Genomic DNA, 19,658 nt, shown 5'->3' with positions numbered 1-19,658 from the left:
CTCCCCCAAACCCCATGGGTACAAAAGCCCCAGCCTGGCATCCTCCCCACCTTCCAGGTCCCACACAAAAACCTAAACAATTGCAAACATGGCCAGATCCCAGGTCTGTGCCAGTGCCAGCCATGGGGGTCCCACCCGCTGGGCACCGTGCCCACGGGAAGGCCAGCTGGACTCTTGCACTGGGGTCTGGGGGGGATTCCCTCAGAGGGTGGAGAGAATGATTTGGCTTCCTCTATTGGGGTCTGCTGCTCAGCACCCTGGCCCCTCCTCCTGAGCTCACTTTAGAGGTTGGGGATCATAGGTCGGGCGGGGGTGGGGAGTGAGATGGGAGTTGGGACCTGCCCCAGCTGTTCTCACGGTCGCTTTTTATTTTTTTCTGGTCCTATTACAGTCCTGGTTCCTCTGATTAAGATCAACAAAGAAACAACAAATTAAAAAAAAAAAAAAGAGGTTCCTCAAAAAGGGGGGAGAAGAAATTGTGAGACATGGAAATATCCCCCAGCCCAGCCCCACCGAAAAGCAAAACTTAGACGTCGTCAGCCACTCAGCCCTTCCCTCCTCCAGCCCGGGTACCCCTGCGTTCCAAAGCCGCCCAGTTCTGGGAGCCCTCGGAAGGGGTCTCAGCGGAGCTGTACACCAGCAGCCAAGCAGAAAGAAGCATGCTAAGCGGACTCTGCTAAGCAGAGGACAAACAGAAAGGATGCAAGACTGCCTTCCTCCTACCCAGCCCGGCCTTCCCAGGAAGGAGCAGCCAGCAGGCCGCCCGGCAGTTTCTGGGGACCCCACCCTCCGCTGGACCTAAGCTTCCCTAGGAGCCCCGAGGAACAGCTCGTAACATAGTAGACACTCGAGCTCCCCTCTGGACTTCGTCTTTCCTCCCTTTCCCTCTCGCCCTTCCTGGGAGCCTCTGCTCTGGCTTTTGGGCCCAGCTGCTCTGGGACAGGCGAGGGCTTTCAAGGGGTAGGAAAGGGATGCTCCTTAGAGCTAGCTGAAATCAGCCTGAGTCCAGAATAGAGGGTGTTCTGCCACCCCATTTTGAACCGCCCGGACAGTTCTCGGGCTGGACCCCCCCCCCCCTCTGTACAGCATACAGGAAAGTCAGAATGCTCTGGACTGGACGCCCAGCCTGGTGCAGACACCCCCTTCCACGCCCGCAGGCCGCAAGGACTGCTGCCCTCTGCCACGCCCCTAGTGAAGGGAGTCGGCCCCAGGTCGCCCCGCACCCCAGCCCTGCATGCAGGTGCCCTCGCTCCGCCCCTCTGCCCTGCCCCTGCCCTTGCCGCACACAGTCCTCCAGGGGCCGGCTGAGAGTGGAGCAGAAAGGGCCCCGGAGCTGAGCGAGGAGGACAAGGCAGCCTCCACCTGCGCTAGGTAGGCGTCGAGACTTTGAGTTCCTGTGGAGGGTGGGGGGGTGTCATCCTCTTAGAGTGTTCTGGAGCTTTCTGGTCCCCTTCTCTTTCCTCCACACCCCGTGGTCACTTCTCCCTAGATTTTAGCTGTAATGTCTTTCCTCTTTATTTAGGGGTGGGGCAGTCATTGTTTGGGTCTTTCGCTGTTGCAGTTGGGAACTCCTCTGTTTGAGCAACTTGGGAACAATTTCGTAACACACCACAGGAAGCAGCTCTCCTCCCAGCCCCCTCCTCCTGTAAGGGATGGTGGAGGCTTGTCCAGAGGGTCTTGAGAAGCCCCCGGGAGGCAGGAGAACGCGAGCACGCCAGCCCCCCTGCAGGGTGACTGGGCCCCTCTGGCTTGTCTTTCTGTGCCTTAGTCCTCTTTCCCTGCATCTCCCCTCCCAGGCCGGTTCTCAAGGCCTTGCGCCTGCCTCTCTCCGGTATGAAAACACAAAGCACAGGTCAGGATCCTCCGAAAGTCGGTCCAACATTGCACCACGTGGGGGTGGGTTGTGGGCTTTATTTATTGAGAATCTAGTTGGTGAGGCTGCGGCCCTGAGCAGGCGAATGGCCGCTAGCAGGGAGCTCGGGGCTGAGGCGGCTGTCCCCGCGCTCTGTGGAAATTGGGTGAAGCCCTCCCCTGTGGCGTCGAGGGCCAGGCCGGGGTGGAGATCCCGCGGGGGGGCCTCCCTGTGCGAGGGGAGGGTGCCCCAAGGTGGGAGGGGGGCCGGGCGGGCCGGGCGTGACGCGCGGTCAAAGTGCAATGATTTTTCAGTTCGGTTGGCTAAACAGGGTCAGAGCTAAGAGCTAGCAAAAGAGGGTCCCTGCCCGGCCGCATGCGCCTCTTCGGTCGAGGACAGTCGGGCTGTGGGATTACGGGGCATGTGCCCCGGGCGAGGTCAGAAGCTGCAGGCCAGCTGGGCCGGGGCCCAAGGTGCCCGGCGAGGTACCCTCGGGAGGACTGGGGTGGGGGTGCGCTCCTTTCCCAAGTGGTGGTGTGAGGGCAGGCAGGGACGATGAGGGTGACAGATGTGGGGACGTGTTTAGGAGAGGAAACAACCCACAAAAAAAAAAAAAAAATAGGGGAAATTAACCTTTTTTTTTTCATTGAACCAAGTGCAATGCATCAGAGAGTTTTCCTATCTTTGTATGTTAAGAGATTAAGAAAAAAAATTATATTTTTGTTGTAATGTCCTCGCGGCTCTGGGGACGCTAAAAGAACTGGGCCTGCCCTGCCCTTAGCGGGGATGAAAGCTGAGTGTTTTCCTTTTTCCTTATTTTTTTCCTTTTTGATAGTTTACTGGGTTTTTTTGTTTGTTGGTTTGGTTGGTTGGTTTTTTTTTTTTTTTTTTTTTTTTTTTTTTTTTTTTTGCTGTTTTCCTGCGTTGACGAGGATAATCTGGGGTTTTAATTTGTTTCGTCGTTCGATTTCGGTGGGAGGGCTGAAGAAAACGTTCACAGTTAATATTTTAAAAACACCTCGATATTTAAAAAAAACCAACACAAGATCAAAAGGAAAAGGACGAGAGAAAATTATTTTTAAGATAATTAAACATAAAAACCCTGGTGCTTATTACATTATAAAGTACGTTTTTAAAAAACCCACAAACTATTATACATACGTTTATGAATCAATTAAATACTCTGCACTTGTTAGGAACACGCATATCCCTTCTTTGTTGAGTTTAACGGAACGGGACAGCGGCGTGCGCCCCGCGGCTGGACTGCTCTGGCCGTGGGTCTCCCCAGGCGCCCCCACCCCTTTCCTCGCCCCCTCCCCCTCCGGGCACTGGGGCGCGGTGGGGGTCCCCGGCCCCCTCCCCCGCAGAGGTCAATGCCAACGAACAAACGTCCTTTCCCCTCCCTCCCCACTCCGAGCGCCCTTCTTTGAGCCAGACGCCAACTTGACCCTCACCAGCATTAATCAGGAGCGCGCTCAGCAAGTTGGTAGTTTCCTCCCCTACCCCTTCCCACGTAACACCACTCTTTCCCCTTCCTCCGAGAGGTTCGATGCTCCAGGACAGGTCCAGCCATGCTGACAGGTCGATTTGCCCAGGCCCGCGCACGCACGCACGCACGCACACAGCCCGGCACACTTCCCCACCCTACCCTGCAACCAGCCCTGTCGACTGCCTTACACACCCGCCCCCGCGCTGGCCGGCCGACCTAGTGCCTTGTTCTCACCCCCGTGCTGGCGGAGCGGACGCCGCGCTCTGGGTCCCAGAGGGGCCGGGTGGCTCAGACGACCCACCGTTTCCCCATCCCGACCGTGCTGAACGGAATCCCCCCATGAGAGAAAAATAATGGAGCAATAAAGTTATGAGAACTTTGTCCCCCAATCGAGAGCCCTAGGGGCATCCCAGCCCCACCTCTGCTCCCCCCACCCTATCCACCCTCGGGGCGTCCCCCCCCCCGCGCAAGCCAGCTGGGGCCAGCCCCCCGTTTTGGCCCCTCTTGGGAGATCCGTGCGCCCCACCAGCACCAGCATCGCGGACCGCAAAGGCCGCCCGTCCCGTCAAACAAGTTTCTTCTTAGGCTAAGAAACGCAGTATATACGAGTATCTCTATATATATAGTACTAATGGATTTGGTGTGCTTCCCCCTTAGCGTCCCTTCCCTCTGCTCCTCTTTCAGCCTGGTCTCCCTTCTCTGCCCTCCAATCCCCCTCCCCCGTCTCTGCACTGAGATACATAAGAAACAAGGGTAGTTTACTGTCTGTTTTGTTTTCTGGGTTTTCAGTGTCCTAGCGGAATGCAAGTAGGCAGCCAGCCCGTCTGTCCCCTCTCCGCCCGCCCAGTCCCGCCCCACCCCCGTCACTGCGCTTCTGTTATACCATCTTTGCCTGACTCTACGGCTTCTCCATTGAATGGCTAATGTGTATGTGAAATAAAGAAATAAAGAAAAACAAATGCAAGAGTGTCTGCGTCTTCGTTGCCGCGGTTAACAGGATCGTGGATCAAGCTCAACCAATTGGGCTTCATGGGTAGGTCCCATACACTTGTCTAGGGTCTTCTCGCCTTCAGCAGGGGGCGCCGATGAGGCGTGCGAAGGTTTCCAGACCCTTCCCTACCTCCCTCAGGACTTCTGGGATCCCATGGCTACTTGGCCTTGTTGAATCTCTGGCCTTTGCCCTGGCAAGAGGACACTGGCAAAGCGACTTCAAGTTGCCTGTGGGAAATTTTTCTTAAAAGTCTGGGGTGCCCCTGGCGTCGCCGGTTACCCTTCCAGAGCTATAGAGCGTTCCGTCATCTGGGCGACCTGAGACCCTTTTACAGGGAGTTCACTGAGCAGCAGGTGAGGCGCCGCTGCCTTTGGGTCACCGCACCTCGGGGCTCAGGGCCGTCTGCTCCATCTTGATGGGTCGCACTGACCCATTGGGCTCGCCATCGCAGTCCCCAGGAAGCACGGGCTGCGAGCGTGGAGCCTCTACTCTGTGTCCGGCCCCGCAGCGTGCGCTGCCCTCCACGCCCCGGTGCGCAGGTGGCTTGCGGGACCCGGGCGCGCTGGGGCCGGAGGCCAGCACAGCCGCTTGGTCTCGCAGCAACCGCACCAGGAAGCCGATGTACTTCATGGCCAGGCGCAGCACCTCATTCTTGCTCAGCTTCCGGTCGGGCGGGTGGGTGGGCAGCAGCTTCCTGAGCTCCGCGAAGGCTCCGTTAACGTGCTGCTGCCGCCAGCGCTCTCGGCTGTTGGTGAACACTCGCCGAGCCACCTTCTGGGGTTGGTGCCCTGAGGACCCAAGGGATAAGCTTTGTTAGCGTAAAGGACAGAGCAACCACTGCTGTCCTCACTGAGCACCACCAGCACCCATGTGGGGCTTGAATCCAGACTGTGCTGTGTAGACATCAGGACTGCTGAGCCTTGATTACAAAGATGCGATCCCTTAAGTTCATCCTGTGGCCTCATTCCAAGCAAGTGTATTCCTGGGTTCTCAAAGGCCCTGTGCTTGCCCGCTGTGGGCCTGTGGGTGACTGGTGGCCTATCTGATGGCTGTGGCTGTGTGGGATCATGCCATGTGGTTGTGGCTGTTGTGTGTAGGCTGGGGTTCTGAGGTTGACTGTGGTCTCCTAGTTCTGTGTGATCCTGATCCAAGGTTGTCGCTCATGACTGTGTTTTCAGGGGTTGGGGAGTGTCATCTGTGGCTGCTATATCCTACTGCGGCCATGTCTCTGGCTATAAGGCTTGGTTTGTTGAGGACTCTTATAGCCCACGCTGGCCTTTCAGTTGGTTCTCCTGCCTCAGTCTGGACTACAGGAGTAAGCCCCCAAGCTAGGCTCAGTATTGTAGTCATGCATTAACTTTCACTTGTGGGCTGCCCTGTGTTGGGGGGGTGCACCTCATAAAATCTCTCTCCCTGTGGCAGGGTACAGGTCAGTCAGACATAAGCTGCAGACACCCCACAAGTACTTGTGCACATAGGTACACACTCACCGTCAACCAAGTCCAGCTCGCCATGGCTTGGTCTGCGCTTCAGCCGGCTGTTAGGGAAGATGCTGAAGGGTCCTGCTGGCCCAATGTAGACACTGGAAGGCGTTGTGGGTCATGAGCACCTTGTACGAAAAGACCCTGACCCCCAAACCTAAGCACTGCCCAGAGTCCCAGCTGCCCACTGACCTGTTGAGGAAGGGGTGAGGGTGGTAATGCATGGCCAGGGTGGGCGGAGCTGTCCCCAAGGCAGCTAGCTGCAGCAAGGAGGGCCGAAAGGCACTGAGCTCTGTGGTGGGCATGGCTGCCCCTGTGGGCCTGGTGTGACCCAGGTTTATCACTGGTACACCTGGAGGCAACCAGGGGGTACAAGTGTTTCGGTGGTCCACCTCCTCTGCAGGAAGGGGCCCGGGTGAGGCCGGTTTAGGGGGAAGAGCAGGTGCTGGGCTGGAAGCGCATACCATCTCAGTTTTCTCAGTCATGGCGGAACCCACCTCTGCTTGGGCCTGGGGTGGGCACATGGACCCCAAAGATGGAATGCTAACCTGTGGAAGGAAAGCCAAAGACCATCTTTTCCCACCTGTTTAACCTGAGCTGTTCGATAGAAGAGCACCTTGAAGAGAGAAAGGGATTGGGGGTTCAATAATCAAAGGTAGAAAAGTGGACCTAGGAACGGTTCGGACATGAAAGAAGGGCCTCCACAAGAGGGGGTGTCTACCAGACGCCAGGCAGCGTTGACCTATGAGTTATTTGAATGGGCATCTCTCCCAGTCTCTGAGCTAGCAGAACCTCTTTCAGAACCTCTCCTACCTGCAGCTGGGAGTAAGATCAACATCCCCTGACTAACTCTAAGACCCCCTGAGACCCCTCAAGATTCACCCTATGCCACCTCTCCATGGCTGTTCCAGGGGCCTCTACCCTTGCTGAAAGTTCCTCTTACTGGCAACCCCATGAGCAACCTACTTACTAACACGTTTACTCAGCTCCAGGGTCTGGAGTATGCTGCCGGCGTGTGACTTCCCACATCTCTGCCCTGTTTTCCTCAACTGGAGAAGCTCCCCTGCCCCCTCACTTAGTGGGCCCCAGCTAATGAATGAATAAAGGAACTAACAAACACCAGGGATACAGGCATAGACACTCCCTAACGTTCAAAGCGTCTTTCTTACCCTGCAGCAGTTCCCACAGCGTGGAGCACCCGGCTGTGTGGTCAGGTGTGTCAATCCAGGTTAGGAGGCAGTTTTCACTGTCCACTTCGGCCAGTGTGCCCCCAGATAGTCCCGTTGGGCCTCAGAGCTGGGCTGCGCCACCTCCCGGACTCAGGAGGGCCTGAGTAGCCTCGGAGGCGTCGTGGTGGGTACCTCCAAGAGAAAGTGAGCGGCTCCTGGGCCAACCCGCCCTTTCCCCGCCTCCCGACAGCCTAGCTTCCTCCCTCTTACCCCCTGGCGCAGAGGCCAGAGGATGCTGGGCCTGTGCAGATAAGGGTCTGGCTGCCTGGCCGCGGCTGATAAGAAGCAGCGCTGACCCAGGAGGAAACCAGCGGGCAGGGATCATGGAGCGCACACCTCCTGGTTCACCCGGCCAGTCACCCTTTGGGGCTTGCCGCTCCGCTCCCCCAGGCACTGGAAGACCCCAACCCTCAGGATCCCAGAGCCAAATGCATGCAAAGAGGAAAGGAGGCAAGGCTGGTGTCCTCTAAGGTTGGTCTGGCTTTGAACCCCACCCCCTATGCTGATGGGGATGAAAGGGGCCCCTTTCCGGTCTTCTGAGGCCCCATGACCCATGGGCCTCAGCCCAGTTCCTCTTTTTTACAGATCCCCCTGTGGGCTGCACCCCCCCCCCCTCCACACACACACCCAGGAATAGGGCTCCGGAAGGAGACAATTCTGGTAATGTGGCCACGCTGCGTCCGGACACCATGGTGCAGGTGTCCTGAACCTGTAGCACTTCTAAGGCCCAGGAGGGTGAAATGAGTATCAAGGCCCTCAGTTTCCCGAAGCTGCTCTAAAGCTCCCAAAGATGCCAGTCGGTCACATCACAACTGGGTGGTGTCCCTTGCTGGCAGGTATTCTTGAGTGATTTTCCCAATTCTGGAAACCTAGGGACTAGAGAGGTGGCTCAGCGGTTTAGAGCACTTGCTCTTGCAAAGGACTCAGGTTTGGCTCACAACCACAACTAACCTCAGTTATAAGGGATCTGACATTTTAACTCTGAAGGCATCAGACAAGCACATGCATGCAGGGAACTCATTGAAAAATGACTTTTAAAAGTTATACGAATCCTGGAACCCCAGCCAAAAACTCCCCAAAGGGACAGTCATGTTGGCACAGGCCTTTGATCCCAGCAGTTGAATCTTGAGTTCAAAGCTAGCCTGGTCTACATAGTGAGTTCCAGCAGTCAGTGCTATGTAGACTTCCTCCAAGAGGAGCTGAACCCCAAGCACTACAGGAGGCCTGCCCCCCTGTATCTGGCTAATTGTGGGTATACCCAGAGAGGGGCTCAGTGGCCACGCAGACTCAGAAAAGTACTGAAGCCCAGCTACCCTCCCTAGTGACTCCTCTAGCAGAGATTGCTACAGTGGGCTTCACTTTCCGGCTGGTGGTGAAGGATGCATGTGCTGGGAGAGATTCTGCCCCAGGACTCAACCCCCTATCGTTATTAATCCTTTACTCTAGGGGGAGGGGATAGAGCGTCTCTTCATTGGGTGTCCAGGCAGCCGCCTGTGTTCTCAGAGAGCAAACTCCTATTGAACAGGCCGGGCAGGAAGCACCTGGGCTGGAGCGGATGCACAGAATGCCTGGTTCCGGTTTGGCTTCCGCCACCACACCAACTGCAGACAGCTGAGCCCAAGAAACCAGGCAGCAGCATGGAGACTGCAGGGGGACTCTTGGGGCACTGGGGAGGTAGGGGAAATGCCTGGAGAGTTGGAAGAGGGGAGGCAGCCTATTTGCAGCTGCCGCCCTGTGGCCACCTGACGAACTGCTTTCCTGAGCAGCCAGATCAGACAGACACAAAGATAGGCAGAGTCCCCTATGCAGACAACCTTCCCATTCAAAATGACAACCAGCAGGTTACATCTCTTTATTGTCTCAGTCTACACCTGGCCCAGGAACGCCCCCATCAGCAGTCTCTGGTCCAGGGGAGATCTTGCTGGTAGTCTCTGGACAGTCTGTGATGGGGATATCACTAGAGGCCACAGGAGCTGCAGGGCTGTGTGAGTAACAGCACTGGTCTCCTAGTTGACAGGTACCCTGGTAGGAGAACAGAGGGTGTGAAGCTCCAGGCTGTGAGCACAGGGCTGACTTGCTTTCTTTCCTCAGTCCCTGGCCCAGCAGTAGCAGACACCCATCCTTGGCCCTGGTGCAGGGAGGGTGGAAGGAGAGAATCACCTCTTTGAATCGTTTGCAAGGAAATGTCTTGAGGCGAGCTGCCCGCTGGGCTGGGTCCTCAGCCGGCTCCTTCCGCTTACTCTGTAGCAGCCTCCGCTTCTCTGCAAGACCTTCACTCGCTGCCTTGCTCCTGTGCAGAGAGGGGTGCTGATACCCCAATTTGTCTTTGCCCAGCCCTGGAAAACCCTCACCTACATTACCACTCACCCTGGCCGGGCACGGGGCCGGGGACCCCAGTTGGCTTCTGGATTGGCCTGGAAGCGCTTAAGTCCTCGCTGGCGGGAGCTGGGGTTGGCGTCTTCCCGGATGTTGAAGTTGGCCTTCAGCCTGGACAAATGGGTGGAGGCTGGAGGCATCGGCCATACAGGGTGAACACAGACAGCCCCAGAACCTGCTCATCCTGAGGCAGCACCACAGGTCTGCCCAGCTCAGAGTTCCTCCATTTGTTCAGTAACCACCTGAACTTCCTAGTGAGTTTCTGACACAGTGGCCTGGATCTGCTCCAGTGGAGCTGATTTTGCTGCATCAGAAGACAAGTCAGAAATAACTAGGGCTGGGGTGTGACTCCGGCAGAGAGCTTGCCCAGCTTGTGTAAGGCTTTAGGTTCTATCCCCAGCACTATAAAGAAATAAAAACCACAGAACCATGTTGTGTTACGATAACTGTTTTGGTAAAAGACATAAGTTGGGATACAACGCTTGACAGAGTGGTTCAGCCCTGGTTTCTCTGAGGTAAGAGAGAAGGGCCTGCCTGGGCAAAAGACCCAAGTGTGTGGGGGGGGGTCAGACTGTGTGCTGAGCTCAGGCTGCTACTGAGGAAAGAGCCAACCATGGAGGGCTCTGTGCTCTATAATCTGACCCAGATACTCACATGTATGTATGGCTAAACAACAGATGGTACAGAGTGGGAAAGGGCACAGGGTGAAGACAAGGCAGAAGAGGTTCTGGATTTCCCGATAACAGGGTCTGACCTTTGTGCACATGTGCCTGCTGTACCTGTGCGTATCTGTTCATACCTGGGCTCCACAGAAAGAATTCGGAATGCTGGACTGCTTTCAGACAGCCGCTCCCGTTTCACTGGACACTCCTTCTCCTGGAGACAGAGATGAAGATGTTAAGCCCGAGGAGCACCCACACCACCACCCTTCCTTGCCCTCCTGCCTTGAACCAGGGGGTCACCTGCTCTCACCCAGCAACGCATGATGTCCCAGAGAGCCTCAGGGGGAGCGTCTGTCTTCACTGCATTCTTACAGGCATGGGAGAGAGAGACTCGGAAACCAGCGTGAAGGAGAGCTGACCTGGGTGCAGAGACCCCAAAGAGGAGGCTAGACAGCCTCTGCCCCTCCCCCAAAAAGCACAGGCTGACTCAGGTGGGCACAAGCCAGGTCCTGTGGAATGGCATAGCTATTTTCTTCAAAGCAACCCATGTTACAGATTGTGACATCAAAACTACCTGCTGGGAGCTGACTAGAGAACTCAGTGGTTAAGACCACTCAGCTACTCTTACAGAGGACTCTGGGTTTTGGAACCCAGCATTCACACAGCTTACAACCCTATTAACTCCAGTTCTGGGGAATCTGACACCTTCTGGCCTCTTCAGGCACTGCATGCAGACAGTGTACTTACTTACACATGTGTAGGCAAAACACATGTACACAAAAAATTAACAAACAAAGCACCTGCTGGAGGGATCATGACCTCTCAGCTCTGCCCTAAGCATATACAAGACTCTGGTGGTCCAAGCTGTCCCCAGGGCCCTCACCGAAGCTGCAGAAGGCGGGGTGTGTTGCAGTGGATAGTGCTGCTCAGGTGGTCCAGTGTGTAGTAGAGAGGGACATCAGGAAGTTCCTGAGAGGTAAGGATGGAGTAGCATCGAGTGCTGGCACAGAGGTGGGCACACAGGGTTCCCCTCCCTGGGAAGGTCCAAGTCATACCTCAGAGATAACACTGAGGACACCTTGGATCCTCGTGGAGGTGTGGAAGCGGCCAGGATTAGTGGTCACTGCCTCGAGAACTTGGCCCACAAAGTCTAGGTCATGGATGGGCTCTGCCCACATGGGGCCCCCAAGCTGTGAACACCAGGGATGTAGATCATGAGCAAGGGGCATGAATGTGTGAGCTCCGGGACCCTGGCCCACTGCCTCTGGCTTGGGCCCACCTGGTGTCTCTGTCCACAGTGCTCACACTCAGGGGTCACTGGTGGACCACAGGCTGCAGAGAACTTGACCCTGCAAAGAAAGGCAGTTGGACGGATGAGGACCTAGGATATCCCTCATTCCATCCCAAAATACTCTTCCTTGTTCACCTGCCACCAGGGTCTCCAGATGCTTTGCCAAGGCGCTGCAGGTAGAAGGCTCCACAACCCACACACTGGAACACTAGGGCCTGCTTGCTGTGGAAGTCCAAGAGAAGCCAGGAGTTCCTGATGTGGTTACTACAACTCAACCCTTCCCTCAGACTGACTCAGTCCCTTTTCAGACACCAAGGTCCCTGAGGAAATCTTATCTCCTCCGTCAATTCATCAGGTTCCCTTCCTGTGGGCTTACCTGGCTGAAGACTTAACCTTGGCCTGGCCTGTGAAAACTCGTACAAACACTCGGACATAGAAGTCGGCGCTGATGCTGAGCAGCGGTACGATGTATCGCTGGTAGCAGTTGGCATGCAGGTCCAGGCTGTGCAGCACAATTCTCAGGGCCTGGTGGCAGAGATGGGCAGTAACACCAGGAAGAACAAACTTGGGAATGCATCTTGGGGTTAGAACCCACCTCAAGCTAGTATTCGTCTCCCAGGTTCTCCATCTGCAGTCATTCCTGTGGCTGGCAGCAGGCACTAAATGACCTGCACAGGCAGTTTACACCCATCCCACTGGCTGAAACCGTGCCTGACATGGAAAAGCACTGCCCACTCTTGAAAGATGACAAAGGACCTGAAGTACAAGGACAGGACCTACCTTTGACCCTCCCTCCCTGCTTACTTTCCCAGAGCAACCTTCCCAAGCACTGAGTGGGTGTCATGGCCACACCTCTTTCACAGGTATAAAACTAAGGCCCAGAAGGTGCTGTCAGAGCCACAAACTAAGCCAGGATTAGAGCTCATACCTAGAAAAACAGTCCACTAGGATCTTTTCTTCTTTCTTTCTTTCTTTCTTTCTTTCTTTCTTTCCTTTCTCTCTCTCTCTCCTTCCTTCCTTTTTGTCCCAACATTTGGAAGGTGGAGGTGGGAAGGTCAGGGGTTAAGGTTGAACTTGAGCTATATAGCAAGTTTGAGACCAACCTAGGCTATAAGAAAGCCTGTCTCAAACCTTCAACACCAGGGCTTCTTGTATTAAGAGACATGGCTCAGTGGTAAAGCACCTTACACACACAATATCCATCCCCAGGTACACTAATGGAAACCTAGTGCTGTGTCTGTAATTCAGTGTGTGAGAGGTCACACAGGAGGATTCCTGCTTGGAATACTCAGCATCCTCATTTTGGGGCAACAAGATAGGTCGGTGGGTAAAGGTGCCCAAGACTGATTGGATCCAAATGGGGGAAGGAAAGAATGGACTCCAGGAAGTTGTCCTGACTTCACTATGGGTATTTTGGAAACAGGGTTTCACTATGTAACCTTGGCTGTCCTGGAACTCTACTTAGACCAGACTGAGACTGGTCTTACAAGAGATCCACCTGCCTCTGCCTCCCACGTGCTGGCATGTACCACCATAACTGGCAAAAATAAAATTAAGTTACACTATAGAATGCTAGGGGAAAAAAATGACTGCCAGCTGAACAAGGATGTCAAAGATCAGTTTGCCAGTCACATAACAGCGTGGACTGGGCCAGTGCTGGCCATCTGAGGGCACTGAGCAGGTCATCAGTATAGGAAGTTATACTCGAAAGGTCAGGGCAGGGACACTCACAGCCTACTCCCCAACCCCAGGCTAGCTTGGGAGGTGTCTCACCATTTCATGGCAGGCTCGGCTCTTAAGGGCCATGGCTCCATACTTGCTGTAGCACGTCTCTCCGCTGTTCCCTGCCAATACTGCCATGTCCGTGCAGGTGACACACAGAAGTCCTGTGGGGAAGGGGCTGGGCAGTGATACCCTCCAAACACCCTGCCCCTACACCTGCGTGGGTGGTTCCCAATGCTCCGGCCCCACTTACCTCCATCACTCACAGCCTGCACGGCTGCATCCAGGAAGGGGGCGGGGCTGCCATAGGGGTCCAGGTCAATGACATCAAAACGCTCAGGTGTCTTCTGGTGTTGGTACATCAGCATCCTAGATGTGAGGGGTCCAAGTTCTTAGCCTCTTAAACTAAGTCCCTGCTTTGTCCCCTATGGTACAGTGGTTCTGCCCTTGAACTTAAGGCTAGCTTAGCTGTTTGGTGTTTTATTTTATAGTTTAGCCATATGAATGGAACCCTGAATCTCATGCATGCTAGTCAAGTGTTTTAATGCTGAGCTGAACCCCTGCCTCCTTGGCCACTTGTTAACCGATTTCTTGTTTTACTCAGGGCTCAGTTGCCCCACCTATAACCTTCACAAATAACAACCAACTTTTGCAGCCATAAAGATGCTAAGCAGGAGGGGCTGGTGATGCATCTTTAGTGGTTAAGAGAAAATGTTACTCTCACAAAAGAATCAAATATGCACTTAGCACCCATGCTGTGATGACTCAGCACCCATGCTGTGATGACTCAGCACCCATGCTGTGATGACTCAGCACTACTACCTTAGTCATCCTCTTTTAACCTCTTCATGTGTGTTTTTGTGTGCCCCCCCCCATACATGATCAAAAATTTCAAACAGGGCTGATGGGATGGCTCAGTGGATAAAGGCACCTATCACTAGATTGGACAAACCAAGTTTGTCCAGATCCCACATGGTGGGAGGGAAACAACTTCCACAGTTGCTTCTCTGCCACTTCTTGCCTGCAGTAATACTCAAGACTCCTGACCCCTTCACCACCACCACCACCCCCCCCCCCAAAAAAAAAAAAAAAAAAAAGAAAAGTGAACACAAAATTAGGTCTATACCAACCCTGGTAGCACAAACCTGGAAAATTACAAGTTCAAGTTCAAGGCCAGCCTGGAAAACAGACCAAACCTAATGCTAACAAACAGCAACAAAAATTCTACTGACAAGAACCAGGTTCAGTGACACATGCACCTGTATATTCCAGGGGAGATGGAAAAACCCTGAGCCAAAGGCCAGATCAACTAACAGCAATTAGCTTCTCTGATCTGCTGACATTAAAAAAAAAAAATTACTTCTGTGTGCAGGTGTTTTATCTGCCTGTGTGTCTGTGTATCATGTGCATGTCTTGGAGTGCATCTTGTGTTCTAGAAGGACAGAGGACCGAGTTAGTCCCCGGGACTGGAGTTTACAAGCCACCTTGATGCACTGGAACAAGATCCAGGTCCTCTGGAGAGCAGGCAGCACTCTGAATCCCTGAGCTATCTTTGCAGTCCCACTGTTGACACTGGAGCAACCCTCATTTATCTAGGATGCAATCTAGGATGTTCTCCTGACAGGTCATTTCCAGCCCAGCAGGGTGACACACACCTGCACGTAAGGCCCGCCTGAGCACAGGCTAACTGCTCAGGCTAACGTGCTAGGTCAGCACCCTACCACTAAACTCAGTACCCTACCACTAAGCTAACCACAGCTGTGCTCCCTGCAGCTGTGAAGCTGAGGTGCGGGATTGTCCTGTGTTTAAAACTTCCTCTGCCACACAGTAAGGCCCCGCTTAAAAAAGAAGAAGAAAAAGGAGGGTGGGGTGGGCAGAGATGGGAAGTTGGTTCAGAAATTTGGTTCATAGCACACAGGCTGGGTGGCTATGAACAACAAAAAAAATTTTTAAAAAACCAAAGTGTGCTGGTGCACATCTTTAATCTCAGAAAGGCAGAGGAGGCAGGCAAATCCCTAGTCAGTTCTAGGCTAGCCTTGTCTACATAGTAACCAGTCAGGCTAGTCAAGGCTATATAGTGAGACCCTATACAAAACAAAACAAAATAAAATAATCCAGCAGGAGAGATGGCTTGATGATTAGGGACATTTGCTGCTCTTGCAGAGGATCCACGTTCAGTTCCCAGCACCCACAAGGTGACTCACAATGACCTATGACTCCAGTTCCAGAGGATCCAATGCCTCCTCTGACCTCCTCAGACTTGTGTGTTGCACAAACATACAGGCAAAATAGTGCTACACATAACATAAATATTGGAAATTTAAAAACAAGACAAAGGGCAGGTACTTGTCAAAGGAGGTGGAGCAACAGAGTGGGAACAGGTCCTAGAGACAGCCTGAGGCAGGAGGGTGAGCAGTGTGAACTATAAGGCAAGGATGTTAGGAAAGAAAACATCTCTCTGGAGCCTGGTACTGTAAATGCATAATCTCAAACTACCTGGACGACTGAAGGAAATCACCAGTTTAAATTGGTCAGACCATGTGTCAAAACAAAGTCCCTGTAGATAGATACATTCCTCTTCATTAAACAGCACCTCTGTGCAAAGTTTGAGCTATACACTTCTGTTATGTAAAAAGGCTGCTATGGGCTTGTGTGGTAACTCACAACTTTAGTCCCAGCATTGGAAAGGCAGAGGCAATTGGATCTCTATGACTTCCACACCATCAAGGGCCACAAGGTGAGATCCTGTCTCAAAAAATAGAAAATTAAAAGACTGACACTGGACAGTGGTGGCATACACCTTTAATCTCAGCACTAGAGGCAGGTGGCTCTGTGTGAACTTGATAGAGCCCAGCCCATCTACAGTCTAGTTCCAGGAGAGCGAGGGCAGACAGAGCAACCCTGTCTCAAACTAGAAAAACAAACAGAAACCCTGTAATCAAACCTAAAGTCCTAGCACAAAGGTGGAGGCCGGGTGGGGGGGTTGGGGAGGATATCAGTAGTTCAAGGTCACAACAATGAGTTAAGGAGAAACCAGCATGAACTACATGAGACTGCATCTTACCAAAAGGGGGCTGTGTGTGCTGAGGATGTGGTTCAGTTGGCAGAGCGCTTACCTACCTCTAGGCTTCATCTGATTCCCATTACTGAATAAACCAGGCATGGTAGCACATCCCTGCAATCCTACCATTCAGGTGAAAACTCAAGTATCAGAAAGTCATGGTGAGAGCCAGGTGTGGTAATAACACCAGCACTTGGGAGGTAGATCTCAGAGTTTCAAGCCAGCCAGGGCTATGTATTTAATCACTGGACCCACATATGGAAATTGTCCTCTGCATGCATGCACCCGACATAATTTAAAAATGTTAAAAAAAAAAAAAAAGGCCAGAGAATTGGCTCACCAGTTAAGAGAATGCGCTGTTCTTACAGAGGCCTAAAGTTCATTTTATAACACCCATATGGCTCACAACTAACTGTAATTCTCTTTTCAGGGTGTCTGACACCTTCTTCTGGCCTGGAAGGGCACGAGGCACACATGCATAGACTAAACACTCAAACACATAAAAATCTATGTTTTTTTCTTCCAGATTTATTTATTTAATTTATATGAGTATACTAGTACACTATAGCTGTCATTAAACACACCAGAAGAGGGCATCATATCCCATTACAGATGGTTGTGAGCCACCATTTGGTTGCTAGGAATTGAACTCAGGACCTCTGATAGGGCAGTCGGTGATCTTAACCACTGAGTCATTTCTTTAGCTTCCTAAAAATCTATTTTGGGCTACATGATGCTCTCACATTATCCAGATGGCTTGGTAGATGAAAGTGCCTTCAACAGACGCCTGAGACCACTGATGGTCTCTCAAGCACAGATAAAGTAAAAATTAGAAAAACAGAACTGCATGACCCTTATAAATTTACTCTCCTTTCACAAACAAGGGAATTAAGAGTTCAAAGAGGCTAACCCAAGGTCATACTTGGAGGCTAAACTGAGCTTGGATTAGTCCCCAGGTAGCATCATTCCAAGCTGTAAGTTGAAGGCCCTAGGCATGCCTGCTTAGGACCTATTAGGAGCTGGAGATTTGCTCTGCCATTGCTTAGCATGCATGAAGGCCTGGGTTCCATCTCCAGGACCACCCCACCAATGACAATGGCCAATCAACCTACCGGGCATCTGCCTGGTTGGGCTGTACAAGATGTGCCACACCATTGAGTTCCACATTCCTGTGCATAAGCTCTACAGCCCGGGCAGAAGCATCATTGGCAACTACCGACTGGAGGCCAGGAACCTCTAGGGCAAATCGTATGGAGCGCAGACCAGACGCTGCCAGGCCTTCCAGCACTCGTAGACCCTCCTGTTGGAAGTAAGCAAAGACTGTCTTATTTCTTTTTTAATGTTTAAAATTATAAATGAGTCATTTACAACTGAGTCAGTTCTCTCCTTCCACCACGGATTCTGGGGATTAAACTCAAGTCTTAAGGGTTCTGTGGCATGTGCTTTACCAGGAAGTCATCCTGCTGACTGATGTCCAGGTCTCCTCAATATTTTTCTGGGCTCTTGTGGATCTCCCACAAACACCTTCTAGAGCCCCTCAGCTCTAGACTCCCAAGCAGCCACGGCTTTCTGAGGTCCCTACCTCACAGATCTCACCGACTGCAGCTGTCCGAGGCTGGTCTCCTGGGGCCAGGTTTTCATTCTGTCCAGCTGTTTCCTCCTCTTGATCAGACAAGTCCACAGCTATTTTCTGCAAGTCTTTCTCTCCTGGGACCTTGACTGCAGTCACACATGTAAAAACCAGAGATTACCAATGCTCTCTTTAAGAAAGTTCACCATAATTTTCGAATGGTCAAAATCCTAGTGACTCATGCAAGAAAGTCCTTCCCTGAACCCCCAGGAGAAAAAGGCAGGAGAGAGCCTAGAGCTTTCAGGAGCCTACTGAGACATGGATAAAGAGGGAAGTTAACTTTCTGTGTGACACTCTTCCCCCTGCCCCCAGGCCTGAACCTCCACTCACTTTGGATTCCCTTGGCCCCAAGATGAATTCGAGCAAACTCTGTGATCACAGCACACCTGGAGGGGGTTGGATAGTAGAGGAATGATCAGCTTGTAAACTCTAGCATGCCAGCTCCTTAGGTGTGGCCCAGGTCTTCAGTTCTCCCTAATCCATAAAGTCCCTTTCCTACTGGCCCAAAATATAATAAAGAGAAATCCCACCTCAAAGGCTAAGATGCTAACTGCTCTATCTTCAGTTAAGCCCAGAAAGCCCGAAGGTGACCTTTGCAAAGTTCCCCCTCGGTCCCTCAATTCAAAGTATGTAAACTGATGTGTAATTTGACTTGCAAAAGAGTAACAAGTCTTTGGGACTACAACGACAGGAATCAACTCTGGGAAGTCAAAGTCATCGACCGAATTGTAAAGAGAAATGTGGAGTCACACTCCTTGAACGCCAGAGGACCCTAAAAAGAATGTATAGTCTTGAACCTTACTTTAAAAATCCGGTGCGTGCCGTCATCTTTCAAGATGCTACCAACTTTTCCCGTCCCGGACTGTTATTCCCGTAATATCCTCTACCGAACTGACCCACTCCCCTTGCTGACCCGCGCCCCTTGCTCACGTCAGGTCCCGGTTGAACTCCTGCACCGGGTTGTAGAAAACCTCGTTGGCACTGGGAAAGACGATTTTGGCGGCGCCCTCGGTGACAGTCGCCACCGGGGCCGCGGGTGGGCGCTCTTCGCTGGGCTGTGTGCCGTTCTCCATCGCTGGTGGAGAGGGAGGCTCCTGGGCCTTCCGTTCCATGAACTGAGTTCTACAAAGGCTGCGGGCCTGACGGAGAGGGCGGCTTAGCCAGAGGATCGTCCTCGCGAGGGACATCCGCGGGTACCTCAACCCGCCTGCCGTTTTTAAGAGAATGGGAAGGGCATAGGGAGGGAGGTCAGAGAGCTGGATTCTGGGGCGGGGGTGGCCTGCATATCTATAAAGTAGAAACTAAAATCCGGTGGCTTCATTAACACCCTGCGTTTCCGAGGGTACTGGACCCAACAGAACCTAAGGCCCGCGGCGCAGATTTCCCACTACACACACTCACATACACACACCCGGACACGCTTCTCCCTTCAGCTCACAGGATCCAAGGAATGCACGCTTCTTGCATTAGGGCCTGGGAGCGGCCATGTTGGCTAGGAGGGCGGGCCAGTCACATGACAATAACTGACCTATTAGAGACACTACCTACAGTGGGCGACCAGGAACAAGATTCTTCTAGGAAAGGAAGCGTGCAGGCTGCGTACGCTACACAAGTGTTTTCCAATAATACAACTCTTCTACAAAGGAGTTTCACTAGTTTAGTCAGGGGAAAAGCGGAGAAATTTGGCACCTTTAGATGTCTCCTGTGTGCACCTTTTGGTTATTCAGTCTCTATAATAGTAATCGCTGGCTTTGAATCTAAGTCCCAGCAAGTTACTAAAAATGTAAGGCTTATTATTTCCCTTACCTGCTAAATAGCAATCTTAGCTGTCAAGAGCAGGGACTAAATAACCGAATGCCTGGGAAGTACGCAGA

The 19,658-nt window shown here is 52.7% G+C and overlaps 3 protein-coding genes across 8 annotated transcripts in view; 1 reads left to right on the top strand and 2 right to left on the bottom strand.

Moving 5' to 3' along the window:
- The window catches only part of NFIX (nuclear factor I X), a 94,709-nt gene extending 90,404 nt beyond the window's left edge, over positions 1-4,305 (top strand). For 5 of the 6 annotated variants that reach the window (XM_080937189.1, XM_080937187.1, XM_080937191.1 and 2 more), the window contains one exon: positions 392-4,305. In XM_080937189.1, coding sequence (XP_080793315.1) covers positions 392-406 — 15 coding nt within the window. In that variant the 3' untranslated portion in view covers positions 407-4,305. The remainder of the gene's footprint in view (positions 1-391) is intronic. The other variant, XM_080937192.1, reaches the window with a different exon arrangement.
- Positions 4,306-4,707: 402 nt separating this feature from the next.
- LYL1 (LYL1 basic helix-loop-helix family member) lies at positions 4,708-7,121 on the bottom strand (the record flags this gene model as incomplete). Its single annotated transcript, XM_080937249.1, has 4 exons — positions 6,983-7,121; positions 6,006-6,361; positions 5,823-5,914; positions 4,708-5,120 (listed from the first exon to the last, which is right to left on the bottom strand). Exons 2-4 carry the CDS (start codon positions 6,335-6,337, stop codon positions 4,708-4,710), a joined length of 837 nt encoding a protein of 278 aa, XP_080793375.1. The 5' UTR covers positions 6,338-6,361; positions 6,983-7,121.
- Positions 7,122-8,902: 1,781 nt separating this feature from the next.
- On the bottom strand, positions 8,903-19,242 carry TRMT1 (tRNA methyltransferase 1; the record flags this gene model as incomplete). Its single annotated transcript, XM_080937375.1, has 16 exons — positions 18,715-19,242; positions 18,115-18,170; positions 17,737-17,873; positions 17,267-17,454; positions 13,347-13,462; positions 13,145-13,257; positions 11,748-11,896; positions 11,507-11,593; positions 11,360-11,429; positions 11,136-11,270; positions 10,964-11,049; positions 10,391-10,499; positions 10,218-10,294; positions 9,410-9,529; positions 9,203-9,332; positions 8,903-9,064 (listed from the first exon to the last, which is right to left on the bottom strand). Exons 1-16 carry the CDS (start codon positions 18,969-18,971, stop codon positions 8,903-8,905), a joined length of 1,992 nt encoding a protein of 663 aa, XP_080793501.1. The 5' UTR covers positions 18,972-19,242.
- Between the last annotated feature and the right edge of the window lie 416 nt (positions 19,243-19,658).

Source organism: Micromys minutus (assembly GCF_963924665.1).
Source record: "Micromys minutus genome assembly, chromosome: 24".
Lineage (NCBI taxonomy): Eukaryota > Metazoa > Chordata > Mammalia > Rodentia > Muridae > Micromys > Micromys minutus.
This window is presented reverse-complemented; position numbering and strand designations above follow the sequence as displayed.